At 55.3% G+C, this 13,306-nt stretch overlaps 1 protein-coding gene across 1 annotated transcript in view; it reads left to right on the top strand.

The window, feature by feature from the left end:
* The window catches only part of UNC5B (unc-5 netrin receptor B), a gene marked incomplete at its 5' end in the record, with an annotated part of 55,102 nt that overhangs the window by 37,424 nt on the left and 4,372 nt on the right, over positions 1 to 13,306 (top strand). Inside the window, 11 exons of the mRNA XM_085305588.1 lie at positions 1,117 to 1,260; positions 3,449 to 3,552; positions 4,970 to 5,150; positions 5,800 to 5,967; positions 6,313 to 6,477; positions 7,991 to 8,023; positions 9,284 to 9,478; positions 10,900 to 11,292; positions 11,841 to 11,928; positions 12,409 to 12,580; positions 12,823 to 13,056. Coding sequence (XP_085161714.1) covers positions 1,117 to 1,260; positions 3,449 to 3,552; positions 4,970 to 5,150; positions 5,800 to 5,967; positions 6,313 to 6,477; positions 7,991 to 8,023; positions 9,284 to 9,478; positions 10,900 to 11,292; positions 11,841 to 11,928; positions 12,409 to 12,580; positions 12,823 to 13,056 — 1,877 coding nt within the window. The remainder of the gene's footprint in view (positions 1 to 1,116; positions 1,261 to 3,448; positions 3,553 to 4,969; positions 5,151 to 5,799; positions 5,968 to 6,312; positions 6,478 to 7,990; positions 8,024 to 9,283; positions 9,479 to 10,899; positions 11,293 to 11,840; positions 11,929 to 12,408; positions 12,581 to 12,822; positions 13,057 to 13,306) is intronic.

Raw genomic sequence — 13,306 nt, 5'->3', positions numbered from 1 at the left:
GCATGGGGGTCGTCTCGTTTTGGAGCCCTCCTGAGGGCTGTGATTTTTCCAAAAGTGCTTGGTTCAAATGCCTCTTTTTTTTTTTTTTTTTTTTTTTTGTGCCCCCCAACAGTGGTTATATAAATTATGTTTCCTTGGTGCATGTTTGTCAGTTATTCCGTAGCAAGGTGGCGGAAAGGCAGTAATTGCTCCGCGCAGCGTTGGAAGCGAGCTAACAAAATTACAGCTCCAGAGCGTGCAGCTCTATAGAGCTGTGAACTCGAGGCGTTTTTAAAAATAGAAGCGCGTCCGTGGCCGTACACAAGGCTGGGGGAACATCTTTGCAAAACTTTGGGTTTGCATCCTGTGTGGGCAGCAGAGCAGAGCTAGTCGATAAGGGAGAAGGGCAGGTATTGTTTAAAAAAGTAGAAGTAAGCCCCGAGGATAAACAGCGCGTGTTTCTCTGCTCCTAATATACGCTGGGAAAATCGCGATTTGAATAGTTTAACGTAGCCCATCTGCCCAAGGCAAGTCTGTAGAAGTAGAGATAGTCTGCCCCCGCTGTGGAGCATCTTTGGTGCATAGGGGTGTACGTGTCCAATGCATGTATCTTCACGCTTCTCCTCTCTCTTCCCCCAACCTGCTATCCTGGATGGCCACGTCAAGAGGGGCTCATGCTGTGGTCAAACCTCGGCGTCCTGTGATGATTTCCAGCACGGTCCAGGCCTTCAGAATTTTTTTGCTGGGTGTGGTGGCCTCTTGTTTGTCATCAGACCTCTAACATGTCCAAGGCTCCTTGTCAGAGTTCAGTGGGAGGTTGACAGGTTGATATAGGCATGTTCAGTCTGGGCAAAAGCAGGGCTAAGCACAACTGCAGCAAGTTCGGTAGAAACGCTTGTAGGTTGACTTGATGGGAAAGAGACTGGGACTGGGAGGTGCTGAGGGCTCCCCGGCTGGGGATGTTGGCTTTCTAGGCAGGTATATCTCTCTGTTTCATCCAGAGATATCTAACTCCTCATTTTCCTTCCTCTTCAGCCAGTGGATGCGTTTGTTACGAGGACATACCGAAAGCTCCCCGGCACTCGGGGTGCCCCTGCGCCTCGTCCCGTTGACCCTGTGCCGCTTTGTCCCCTGCAGGGATGCTTGTGCGGGAGGTGCAGATCGAGGTCTCCCGGCAGCAGGTGGAGGAGCTCTTTGGCTTAGAGGATTACTGGTGTCAGTGCGTGGCCTGGAGCTCCGCGGGGACCACGAAAAGCCGGAGGGCGTACGTCCGGATAGCATGTAAGTGTCCGATACCCCGAGCGCTCACTCAGGTGTGACCACCTCCAGCAGTCCCTCTGCCCGTCCCTCTGCAAAAGCTACGTGCACCCACTTATACTGCCTCGATTCACGGTCTACTTTTTAGTTTAAACTAAGGGCTCTTGCACCTTTACTCCTGCTTTGGGAAGAAAAGAGTTTCCGGCCTCCTGGCACCCGGAGCGGAGGATCGTGCTTACCCGTGTGCGGGGAGGTGGTGGCACGAGCTGGGTGAAGGCGGTGCTGCCCGTCCGTGCGCCTAGCTCTTCCGCGGTGCTTCATTATCCTTAATAAGCCAGCGGTGAGCACCTTGAGCGGTTTCCCTGCGTCAGCGACTCGGCGTCCCTGGCGCTCCTCCTGTCGTGTGTCACCTCGCTGAGCTGCTGTTTGCGGGCGTCAGCCTGATGAAGGGCGCGTTAGCCGGACGGTTACCCTGCTGAATGTGCTCTCGTCTCGAACGGGATGGCAGAGCCGTAGCAGAGCGGCCAGGCAACCCTCGTCGTAAGCAGATTTTGCTATTAGAGGGCTAATAATTTAGCACGGCGTGGGGAACGGAGGAGCACGATAAAAAGAAGGTGAAGTTCTTGCTGCCTTGCCTCTCTGCCCTCCTTTGGAGGGCAACAACCCTCGGTGGCTGGTGAATTAGCTGCTACGTCGCTGAGGTCCCTGAAGGATTTAGTTCATGCTGGGAAAATGTTGCTAGGCAAAGGGCTGGCCACTGCAGAAGCCCTTTCGTTCTGGAGCCGGCCCCAACCAAGTGTCTGGTGTTTCTCCAAAAGGGTCGATCAGGTGAGATTAAATGGTTTCGGGTGCCGTCTCACTTATTTCCAGCATACCCGCCTGTGTGGTAACCGGAGCTCCCTAGGTTCGGTAGCGTGTCTGCCATCCCGTAAATCAGCGGCTTTCTCTGACTAGCGCGGTCCGCTCGGCTCCTGCTGACAGGTTTTTAAAACTTCATGAGAAAAGGCTTCTGGTGGTTCTGCCGAAAGCCTTGGCACGGGGCTGCGTGGCGTTGCCTAGAGCACCGTCAGCACGCTACGTACAGCTGCGTAACACACAAGATGTGACAAACGCACCCAAAACGAAGACTGCATCTTGTACTTCTTTGTCCTGCTACTCAGGCGCTTGGCAGGAGGCTGCGGGAGATCCTGCCCTATGAAATTTTTGAATTGCCACGTTGGGAGCAACTGGCAGGAGAGCAGCCCTGCAGGGCACTGGGAAAACCATGGTGGGGACAGGCACCTTCCCCGTCCTGCCGAGCTGGGGCAGCCGAGGTTGCCCTCCCTGCTGTAGACACCAACAGGAGCTCCTCCTCGTGCCCCGTAGGGTTGGCTCAGCCAGGGAGATGCTGGCAGTGCCCGGAGAAAGGGGGGCAAAGGCAAGCACCATGTGGACGCTGCAACCCTGGAGGAGGCCTGGGTAGGTAGCTCCCACGCTCGCTGCACTGTGCCCAGGCTGTGCAGGGCTGGCGTGGAGGAGGAGGCTGGAAGCCGATGCGGAGGGTTGCAGCACCATCTAGTGATATCGGGACGCATGGGTTTGCAGCCTAGCCCCTTCAAAAGGTCCTGCTGTGCTCTGCGTTGTGTGTGATCTCAGGCCAGGCTTTTAACAGCGATCGCTCTCCCTTGCAGCACACAAGTGCAATGCTTGGGTTTCCAACAGGTCTGGGCATGTGGCGCAGGTGGGACTCACTAGGGCAGAACCAAGTGGAAAGCCTTGAAATCTGGGAGTTTGCTTAGGTGCCTACACGGGAGCCAAGCTCGTGTGAAAATCTCGCCTTCAAAAAAGATGGGTCCTGTTGCAGAGCCCAGAGGAAGCTGCATGGGGGAGCAGAGAGAAAGAAGTGGGAGTGTCAAAGAAACATTGATGAAGTTGAGATTTAGCCTAAAAAATAAAGAAGACAGAGCAGGTATAAGCTTGCAAGTATACAAAGGAGGAAAGGAACGTTGTGCTCTCTGTGTCAGGGTGGAGAGGACAAGGTGCAGTGGGCAAGCGAGCAGAGCTCTGGGCTGGACAGCTAGGGAGGGAGAGGAGTTGCAAAGCTCCAGCTATGTTATTCCAGAGGATATCCCTACCCGTGGGCTCCTGGTGCCCAGGTGGCATCTTACCAAGGTTTTGCAAATTGCCCTGTTTCTGCGGCGTGCTGCTGAGCATTGGGTATTTTCCTCCCCAGACCTGAGGAAGAACTTTGACCAGGAGCCACTAGGCAAAGAGGTCCCCCTGGAGCAAGAGGTCCTGCTGCAGTGCCGTCCACCCGAGGGGGTGCCGCAGGCAGAGGTGAGTGGGGCATGGCCACACCGTCCGGTCACGGCATCCTCCGAGGAAGCTGGAGCTGATCTGGCCTTCCAGTACCTCCCAGCCTAAAGCTTCCCATAAGAAACATCTCCCACCCTTGTGAGTGTCTCCTGCTGTGGGATTAGGAAAAAAGAGTTTTCTGTTGCAGCCAGGTTACCAGGATCCAAGCAGTCTGCAGTCGCACTGGCAGCAAGAGGGGGAGCACGTGAGATAGATTAGGCACGTCTGTGCAGATGGACTGCACCCGTGATGGATGGCCTCACATTGAGACCGTCAGCTTCCATTATGCAGTGAAATTGTTTATTTTGGGCAGCGGATCTGTTATTCTCATGTCTAATAACACACTTAACCTCAACACCTGTTCAGCCCATCTCTCTCTCTCCTCCTCATCTGCTGTTAACCTGTTAGAGGCCAGATCTGGGAGAGGAGAAGACACCAAATGACTTGTCTGAGGAGGAGCGAGAGACTGAGGGCTGGGAAGGTCGGTGTTGATGGGTATCACAAGCACAGTATTGAGTCATCCCTGCCCCAGACCCAGTAACTCCCCACAGCTCCATTAGCCCCTCCCAGAGCTGTCTGCTGATGATACCCCAGCGTGTCCCATCATTGGAAGAAATTGTAGTAACAGTCCCAAGTCACGCTTGGCCTGGCCCAGCTTTCAAAAGCAGAAATGAACAGTTTTCTTGTGGATAGGCAAAACAGTCACATTTCCAGCTTCCCCGATTCTGGGAAGCCTGTTTGTGGTGCTCAGCAAGCTGGTAGTCTCGGAGATGAAGATGAGGAGCTCCTTGGTGACAGGTCACAGACTGGTCCATGCTGCTGCAGCTCGAGGAGGTTGCTCTCCATCAGTGCCTGTGAATTCAAACCCTCCAATCTCATGTTTGTCCTTCATGCTCTTGCCCACGCTCAGTGGCAGTATCAACACACACCCTTTCCAAAACAGCCTCGTTAAGCACAGCCTAGAAACTGAGGGGCAGCTCTGTAATTTAGTGCTGCACCCTGTGTCACCACCCATCAGTGGAGCAGCTGTTGTCCAGGGTTCAGCCAGCACTAGGAAGTCCCCAGCGTGGTCGCAGCCATCATACACAGATGTGAGGTCCAGGAGGAGGCTGTGCAAAGCAAGCAAAGCACTGGGACTGGCATGCTCTTGATGCCTCCTCAGATCTCTTGCTTTACTGCCACGTCCCGCTGGCACAGAGAGATTTCAGCACATGTTAAAGCAGCTGTGTCCTAGCTTAACTCGGGGTCTCTTGGAAACCATCATGATGGGGATCCCATGGGATGGAGATTTCCACTGAAACCTGTAATATGTTTTTCCTGGCTGAGTGTTCAGTTATTGCACAGCTTAATCGCCATCTTCCCCCTTAACATTACCCCGGCTCCTCCTTTCCATTGCCAGGTGGAGTGGCTGAGGAATGAGGATGTTATCGATCCCACCCAGGACACCAACTTCCTGATCACCATCGATCACAACCTCATCATCAAGCAGGCCCGGCTCTTGGACACTGCTAATTACACCTGCATGGCCAAGAACATTGTGGCCAAGCGCCGGAGCACCACAGCTGCTGTCATTGTCTACGGTACGGGCCCTCCACACGCAAGGCGGAGGCCTCTGCTGTCAGCCATGGCTCTAAGCCAAGGGGGACTATGGGCAGTTACTGGGAGTGGTTGGAGTCGTCCCTACCAGGGCATTTCATTAACTTAGGTAATATCCAATTACTGCAGAACAGGTACCTCTGCTGGCTTGCACAGGTGTAAGAGGTTATTAGGTATAGATGTTTGCCAGCTTTCTCAGTTGGGTACAAAGTTGGGTGGAGATTGGACCCACCTGGATCAATTTGGCTCAGAAAGCAGCCCAGGTTGAATTTTGCTTAGAAAACAGAGATTAACTGAGGACAGCTGCAAAGCACCTCAAGTCAAAGAGAGGGCAAAATCACTCCCAGCTTTGATGCTGCTAAAAATTTGTCAGAACCAAAAATGATTTGCAGAATGGAAATAACTCCTAAGCAGGCTTGAATGTTTTGAGCACGGTGTCCATGAGGTACGGAGGAGCCTCATGATTTGCTTATGATGGGGTGGACCGTTGCAGGGTGCCAGAAAAGACATAAGGACAGAGGAATCGTAGACTTAGCTCCATCCGCGGTCTTTCTTGCTGAAATGGGCTCCCTTGTCTGTGTTTCTTTCGCTTTAAGCAACACATGTGCTGACCCTATCTGTCTTCCGTTTTAGTGAACGGTGGCTGGTCTACCTGGTCCGAATGGTCTCCTTGTAACAATCGCTGTGGCCGGGGCTGGCAGAAGCGCACCCGGACTTGCACCAACCCAGCACCGCTGAACGGCGGGTCCTTCTGTGATGGGCAACCTTTCCAAAAAATAACCTGCACCACCCTCTGCCCAGGTAAGTGGGATTCATAAAGCTGCACAGCAATACTGATGTCCTCCCTGCTGCTGCCATGGCTGCGTGATCTAGCTGTGCTCCTTCTGCTCCCCAAGGAGACAGGCTAGAGTTATCTGCAGAGACACAACCTGGTATGCCCAGACTGGGCTTGGCTTGCCAGGAGGGTGCCCCACGAAGGTCTCTGGACATCCCGAGTTGGGTGCAGCAGCCACTTTTCTGCTTCTAGACACCCTTGTTTCCCAGCTGTTGTTAATACTGGCACATCCTGGGCGATGGCTTGGGCTGCCCCAAGGCTTTAGTGAAGCCTTTAACAAAGCGTTCTCTCTCCCATTTGGTGTCTCGCAGTAGACGGAGCGTGGACGGAGTGGAGCAAGTGGTCGGCCTGCAGCACGGAGTGCACCCACTGGCGGAGCCGGGAGTGCTCTGCCCCGTCCCCCCGCAACGGCGGCAAGGACTGCAGCGGCGTGCTGCTGGACTCCAAAAACTGCACCGACGGGCTGTGCATGCAGAGTGAGTGCGTGGGCATGCGGGGGCCGTGGGCTGGGGAGGGGAGGCACCGTCGGGTGAACATGCTTTGCACGCACAAGGGCTGGTTGCATTGCTATATGCCTAGTCGACTTGGAGGAAGGATGTGCTGAGGCTGGGTCACTGCAATCTGGGCATGGTTTTCTCTTTGCTCGCTGGTGCATGCTGTTAATCAGAGGGCCACCTGCTGCCTCTTCTGCGGAGAGGGTTAGCCAGGAGATGCCTTGCTGCTCTTGGAAGGCAAGCCTGCTGCCTGGCAAAGAGACAGAGTGCTCTGCAGCTTCCCAGCCCACCCACGTGAAAAGAAGACATCAGTTTTCATTACGGCTAGTCCATTAACCTTCAGAAATCATGAACAGTCTTGTAGGGGGAGAGGGGAGAATCGATGTGTATCGATGTGTGACAGAGGGAGGAGACTGGTGCAAAGAAGGGGGCAGAGGGCCAGGGACTTTGAGATACGCCTCTGCCGTGGTGGTTCGTTGTCCTCGGTTTCCCAGGGCTGGGGCTGAGCAGCTCCACTTCTCCCCACGTTATAGATACCTGACCTGTCTTATTGCTCAATGGGAGCCCTGGAGCAGCAGCTAGGGTCCATCTTTTTTAGGAAAAAAAAACAGAATAAGGATGTATGCTATACTCCAGGTGAGCCCAGTGAGGGCATTTGCTTCAGCTGAGCACACCAATGCTGCCACCTGCTGCTGTGTGACACTGCTTTCCCCTTCCCAAAAGACACCACTAGCCCCAAAAGAATCCACTGTAGAGAGGGGATTTCGGTCAGCTCCAGCTCTGCTCTGCGCCCGTATCATCCAGCACCAGCCCGGCGGCTGGGTGCTGCTGGTGCCCAGCTAGGCGAGGGGGAGCGGGAGCGCGGCGTGCGCCGCAGAGGGAAGCGATTTCCGAGACGTGCCTTGCCAGCCGGGTGCCTCCGGGCCACCGAAAGCTCAGCGTTGGGGAAAACGAAGACATTGTGACAGCAGAGGTCAGGCCCAGCTTGGAGGCACCGTTGAGCCCTGCTGCGTGCCGAGCTGCTGCCGGCTTTTAACGCTGCTGAGGCCGGAAAGGCTGGTCTTGGCTGGCAGAAAGGGGGGCGCGCACATCCCGCACGGAGGGAGCGGAACGGAGGAGCAGAAAAGCATTTGGGAAGGAGGAGAGGGGACAGAGCCCTTCTCCTTGGAGCTGTCCCACAGATTCCTGCTGCTGGGGTTGGCTGCACGTGTGTGCCCAGGAATGGGGTGCCAAGGATGAGAGGAGGGTCCACGCCTAGGGATGGCTGGGACGCCGGCACGTGCCAGTGGGCTGGGGGGACACAGGGATGGCCTTGGCACTGCTACACTTCTGCCCACCATCATGCATGCCTTGGGGGGTGAGGTCCTCTCCCTCCACAGCTTCTCCATGCACCAGCACTGGTTTGGGCGCTGCTTGTTTTGTTTCATTTCTTTTCTTTTCCATCTCATCATCACCATTTTCACCTTTTGTTTTCTAACTTTGTTTTCCCTAACAGATAAAAGAGTTCTAAGCGAACCCAAAAGCCACCGTAAGTCCTCATTTCATGGCCATTTTCTTTCATTGTGATTCATTGCTTTGGTTTTGTTCTGTTTCATCCGTGCTGGGGTCCTAGGGGAAGGAGGAGGGCAGCTGAAACCTGCCCCTAAGCTTCTCTCTACATAAACTCATACATTGTGCTTGAGAGGTCCCATATGTGACTGGGGACCTCTTCCAGGCCGGCCCTGGGAGTCCCTCCAGGGCTGCTGTATGGCCTTGCTGCCTCCAAGGAATGCCAGCTGGGAAACCTGCCCACCGCTTCCCCGGTTGTGGAAATCCACCCATTGCTCCTCCAAAATGCCCTACTGTGTGAGTTGCGTTTTCCTCAAGTTGGGCATCCCTGGATGCATCAGGGACCTGTTCTCCTGACCTGTTTCTGGTGTTTCTGGCCTCCAAACGGGGTGATTCAGAGGGTGAGGAGACCCCCTGCTCGATCAGGAAGGGGCTGGCTTGGAATAGCTTGTGAGATGCTCGACAAAGCTGGTGCAAGTTCCCCTTTCAGATAAACACATCCTAGAAATGAAATAATCCTAACTAGATTGTGATCGCTAGGCTTAGGACAGGATTGCATTCAAGCATGAAACCATAGAAACAAAGAGATACTGGAAAACATGAAGAGAGAAAAAGAGAAAGGGATGGGCTGAGCAGCGTATGTGAGCATGTTCAGACCCTGCCGGTTGCCGCGTCTGAAGCTGTTTACCCGACGGCAACGAGCAGTGCACCCTGTGTCTGCCTCTTGGAGGTGACAGCATCTGATCTTTTAGTGTGGACCCACCCCCACACTTGACTCCAGTGGATGATGAAGGGCGAATATTTACTTGAGACACTTGATCTTTCTGGACAGATGTATATCTCATGTACATAAGTACGAGGTGCATATATATGCGTTACATTTACTCTTAGGGTTATCTCTGTTAAGATACTAGGGCTGATCACTCTAGCACTTCAGGAATTTGAGCTGGGTTTGTGGATTCTTGCTGTAGAACCGGATGCTTGTAATGCTTGTGCAAAGTGTGGTGAGGTGTCCTCCAAGAGCCTGGGGGATTCACCCCCATCTCATTATCTGGCATTGCTCCAACTTCTGGACTGCACTAGAAAGCACCCTCTATCATCCCACCACAACATTTCCAACGGATCCAGTACGAAAACTCCCCTTGGGGCCAGCGTCCGGGGTCAGTGAGGGTGTTGGTGTGCACTGATGGGTCTGGGCATGTGTTTCTGATGCTCTCTTTGTCTCTCTCTTCTCTTCCAGTGCTGGAGGCCACAGGCGACGTGGCCCTGTATGCTGGTCTGGTGGTGGCTGTTTTCGTCTTCATCGTAATCCTCATGGCTGTCGGGGTGGTGGTGTATCGGAGGAGGTGCCGGGATTTCGACACGGACATCACAGACTCATCAGCTGCTCTGACTGGAGGTTTTCATCCAGTCAACTTCAAAACCTCCCGGCACGGTAAGAAGAGAGCCTCCATGTCCCCCAAGGGCCCTCTGATCATCCAGAGGGATGGGGGAGAAGGTGTAATGAACAGAAGGGGAGTTGGGCATGGGGGATGGACAAGCCGTTTTTTAGCACCCCGCAAGCTGTTCTGAGTGTGTTTGGTTCACCTTCCACTCTCCTCCTCTTTTCCATCCACTGAAGGAGCCACCAGCTCAGGGCTTTCACATCTGTGGAAGAAGAGGATATTTTATGTGTACATAAAAGAGGAATGAGACTAACCTCAAGGTTTCTCCTGAGTAAAACATGTGGTTGGGATTTCTATCAGAAGTGAGGTTGGGCCTGTCTGTCCTGGAGGTGACCTGTGTGATGATAACCCATGCAGCTCCTCCTCTCTAGCTGTCTCACAGGCGGAAGGTCAGGAGAGAGGCTGAAGAGGCTGGAAATCATACAAATAAATAGAGGATGGGTTTCTGGCAAAACCCCAGCCCCGCTTTTTGAGGTGAATACTGGTTTATCAAAACCATAGAGGTCCATAGAGGTGGTCAGGTTTTGATGCTGGTGCTGTGGAAATCAGGGCAGAGTTCCTCCAAACTGTCCACAAAGCAGCTCTCAAAACGTGCCCACCTGCCTGCCGAGCTCGCTGCCCTGTGACGAGGGGCAGCCCTCTTTTTCTGCCACCAGCACCTGGGAAACTGCTCCAGAGTCGCAGAACCCAGTTAATCCCAGTGTGCGACTCCATGCAGCCCAGCGCACGCATTGCAGCGGAGCAGGGACCTGGGGGCTTCCCCATCTGATGCCTGTTGGGATGGCTTGCGGCGTGGAGATCTTCCGCACCTTTTGCTTTTTGTTCCACGTGTGGTCAGAGACAGAAGCACCTGCAAAACCAAACTGCTTTCCGCTGCACAGCTCAGCTCCTGGCTCCTCTTGTTTTTTGAGCCAGTTCTGCGGAGAGCTGCTCGGCCGCATGCTCGGAGCCTGCGTTCGTGCAGCATTGAGCCTGAGGGGCTCCAGTTTGGGCACGACTGGAAATACAAGCAGCAGGGCCAGCCGAACGGATAACCAGCACCGCTCTCTTCGGCTGCTTGGTCCAGAGCAAGCTACCCGCTCCTCGGCGAGCTGCAGGAGTCGGTTGCTTTAGATGCCTGTCGCTGTCAGCGTTTGCCGTGTGACGCTGCCTCTCGTTTATTCTTGGTGCTGGCTCTCGGTCCGAGCCGTTCCCTTTCGAGGGCGTGAGGAAAGGCGTAGTCAAACGCTGTGCCTGAAGCAAGGGGCCGGAGCGCGCTTCGTCGAGGGCCGTTATCCCTCGCGTGTATCCTCGGCCCGTTGGCTGGCGGTGAGGAGTTCTCACAGGCGTCCCTTCTGGTTAAATGGGGTGGTTTTTCCTGCCCTTGTCCCTGTTAACACCCTCATCCGATCTTTGCTTCCCCTCCCCGCAGACAACCCTCAGCTGCTGCACCCGTCGATGCAGCCGGACCTGACCGCCAGCGCCGGGGTGTACCGCGGCCCCATGTACGCCCTGCAGGACTCCTCCGACAAGATCCCCATGACCAACTCCCCCCTGCTCGACCCGCTGCCCAGCCTCAAGATCAAAGTGTACAACTCCTCCACSACGTCCTCCTCGCTGGGGCTCCACGACGGGACAGACCTGCTCGGAGGGGTCCCCGCCACGGGCACGTACCCGGGCGAGACCGCCAGGGACAACCACTTTGGGAGCGTGCGGAGCAAGGCGCTGGGCTCCCAGCATCTCCTCAGCCTGCCCCGGGAGCACGGCAACAGCGCCAGCGGCACGTTCGGCTACCTGGGAGGAAGGCTCACTATCCCSGGCACGGGTAAGCCCCAGACCCAGGGTGAGCGCAGGCTTGGMGGCTAGGCGGAAAGCCCTCTGCTCCAGGGTGCCGGATAATAAATGACCCGCTCTTACCCAGGAGCGGTGCCTGCCGCGAGCACCCCTTTGCTATCCCAAAGCAAAGGAAGGGAGCAAACTGTTCCTGAGCCAGGCTTCTCCTGCAGCGGGTTACAGCCTCCTGCAGCGTCCGCAGCCAGCCAGAAGTACTAGGCTGTTTCATAAGTCCCGGGCCAACACCTTGCAGTGTGTCAAACTAACGGGAAAAGGGTCCAACCAGCAGTTTTGCTGCCCTCCCCTGCTCCTAACGCAGGGGCCTGGCTCTCGAACAGTGCCTGTTGCTGGTGCAAGCAGTGCGGCWGGGTAACGTCTGGGGACGTTCATCCTGGGACACTTCAGGCTGTCCTAGCTCGCTGCTTCCCTCGTGCCCGTTGTCCACTGCTGACCACCTGCAGCCAGACTGAGCGWTGTGCAGGAGGAGGTTTGGTTTATCCTGACTAACGTGCCGCGCAATCTGTTTGTGTGCCGCGCTAGGGGTGAGCCTGCTGGTGCCGCACGGGGCCATTCCTCAGGGGAAGTTCTACGAGATGTACCTGATCATCAACAAGGCGGAGAGCGCCCTGTAAGTGCTGCGTGCTGGGCCCCTCGGCGATCGCGTCGAGCTGCAGCAGCCTCTTCCAGTCCCGCTGAGCTGGCCTGCCTCTCTGCTTGCATTTCTTACATCTCCCTTGCCTTCATGCCTCTCTGCCCCCAAAGCAGCTATTCCACCKTTCGTGCAAGCAACCATCTCTTGCCTAACTCCTGGAGGAGGGCAGAGGCYGTGCTGCCTTGCATTGCATGTCAGGGGATGAGTTGTGGGTCTGAGTTGTTTTTGGCTTGCATTCCTGGTTGTGGGCCTCTTCAGGGATCCCCCTGGTCCTTACCCATGTAGCAGGCTGAAATCTCCACACTGTGAGCTGATTTCATAGTGCTGAAGCTTTGCCGATCCCACAGGGTAGGGATGGGGTCTCAAAAATCTGACTGCTGCACAAGCTTGCCTGCACTCCTTGTCATCTGCTGCTAGTCACTTTTTCTCAACGGGTGTCCCATTTCCCCTCCTCAGCTTGCACTCCGAAGGCAGGCAGACGACCGTGCTGAGCCCCACGGTGACCTGCGGGCCCACGGGCTTGCTTCTGTGCCGCCCCGTCGTCCTGACCATTCCCCACTGCGCGGATGTCAGCTCCTCAGACTGGATGTTCCAGCTGAAAACACAGTCCCACCAGGGAAACTGGGAGGTAATGTGTGATTCCCCACTCGGGACAGGAACTAAAGGCCATCCCAGGACGTACGGCATGGATGCGGGCTCCAGGATGGGCTCCTCCTGCGGGTGATGGGCTCAGGGCTGTTGGGGGGCAGAGGTTCATAAAGGGAGCCTTCCTCAGCCCCTGCCACTGCATTTCAGTGCACAAGCTCTAACAACAGATCACCCTGGGCAAAGGGCTGACCTGGAGCCTTAACTTGCCATTTATCCCTGTAGGAGGTTGTGACCCTGGATGAGGAGACCCTCAACACTCCCTGTTACTGCCAGCTAGAAGCAAAGTCTTGCCACGTTTTGTTAGACCAGCTTGGCACCTACGTCTTTGTGGGAGAGCCCTACTCCAGGTCAGCCATCAAGAGACTCCAGCTGGCTATCTTTGCCCCCACCATTTGCACCTCGCTGGAGTACAGCCTCAARGTCTACTGCTTGGAGGACACGCCAGATGCACTGAAGGTAATGTCACCTGCGAATGGGGTGTAGGAGTCGGTCCCGTCTTTAGATCGCCTTTTTGAGTTCCCAGGGGTGCGTGTTGGCCATTTCACCCTGAGGCGGACAACAAAAGTGGCCCGTAGGTTTCAAGGCCCAGGGAGGAGTAATTGCAAAGACACGAAAGACTGCCTGTCGTGGTGTCTCTCTTTTGTATCTGAAGCTTGTGAGGAGAAGGCCCTGCCTAATTCAAGATGTGGCCTGACAAAGGGCATGC

Source organism: Rhea americana, unplaced genomic scaffold, assembly GCF_003343005.1.
Source record: "Rhea americana isolate MKP2758 unplaced genomic scaffold, rheAme1 scaffold_222, whole genome shotgun sequence".
In the NCBI taxonomy this organism is placed as follows: Eukaryota; Metazoa; Chordata; class Aves; order Rheiformes; family Rheidae; genus Rhea; species Rhea americana.
Note: the sequence above shows the minus strand (reverse complement) of the source record. Positions and strands in the feature narration are given on the sequence as shown.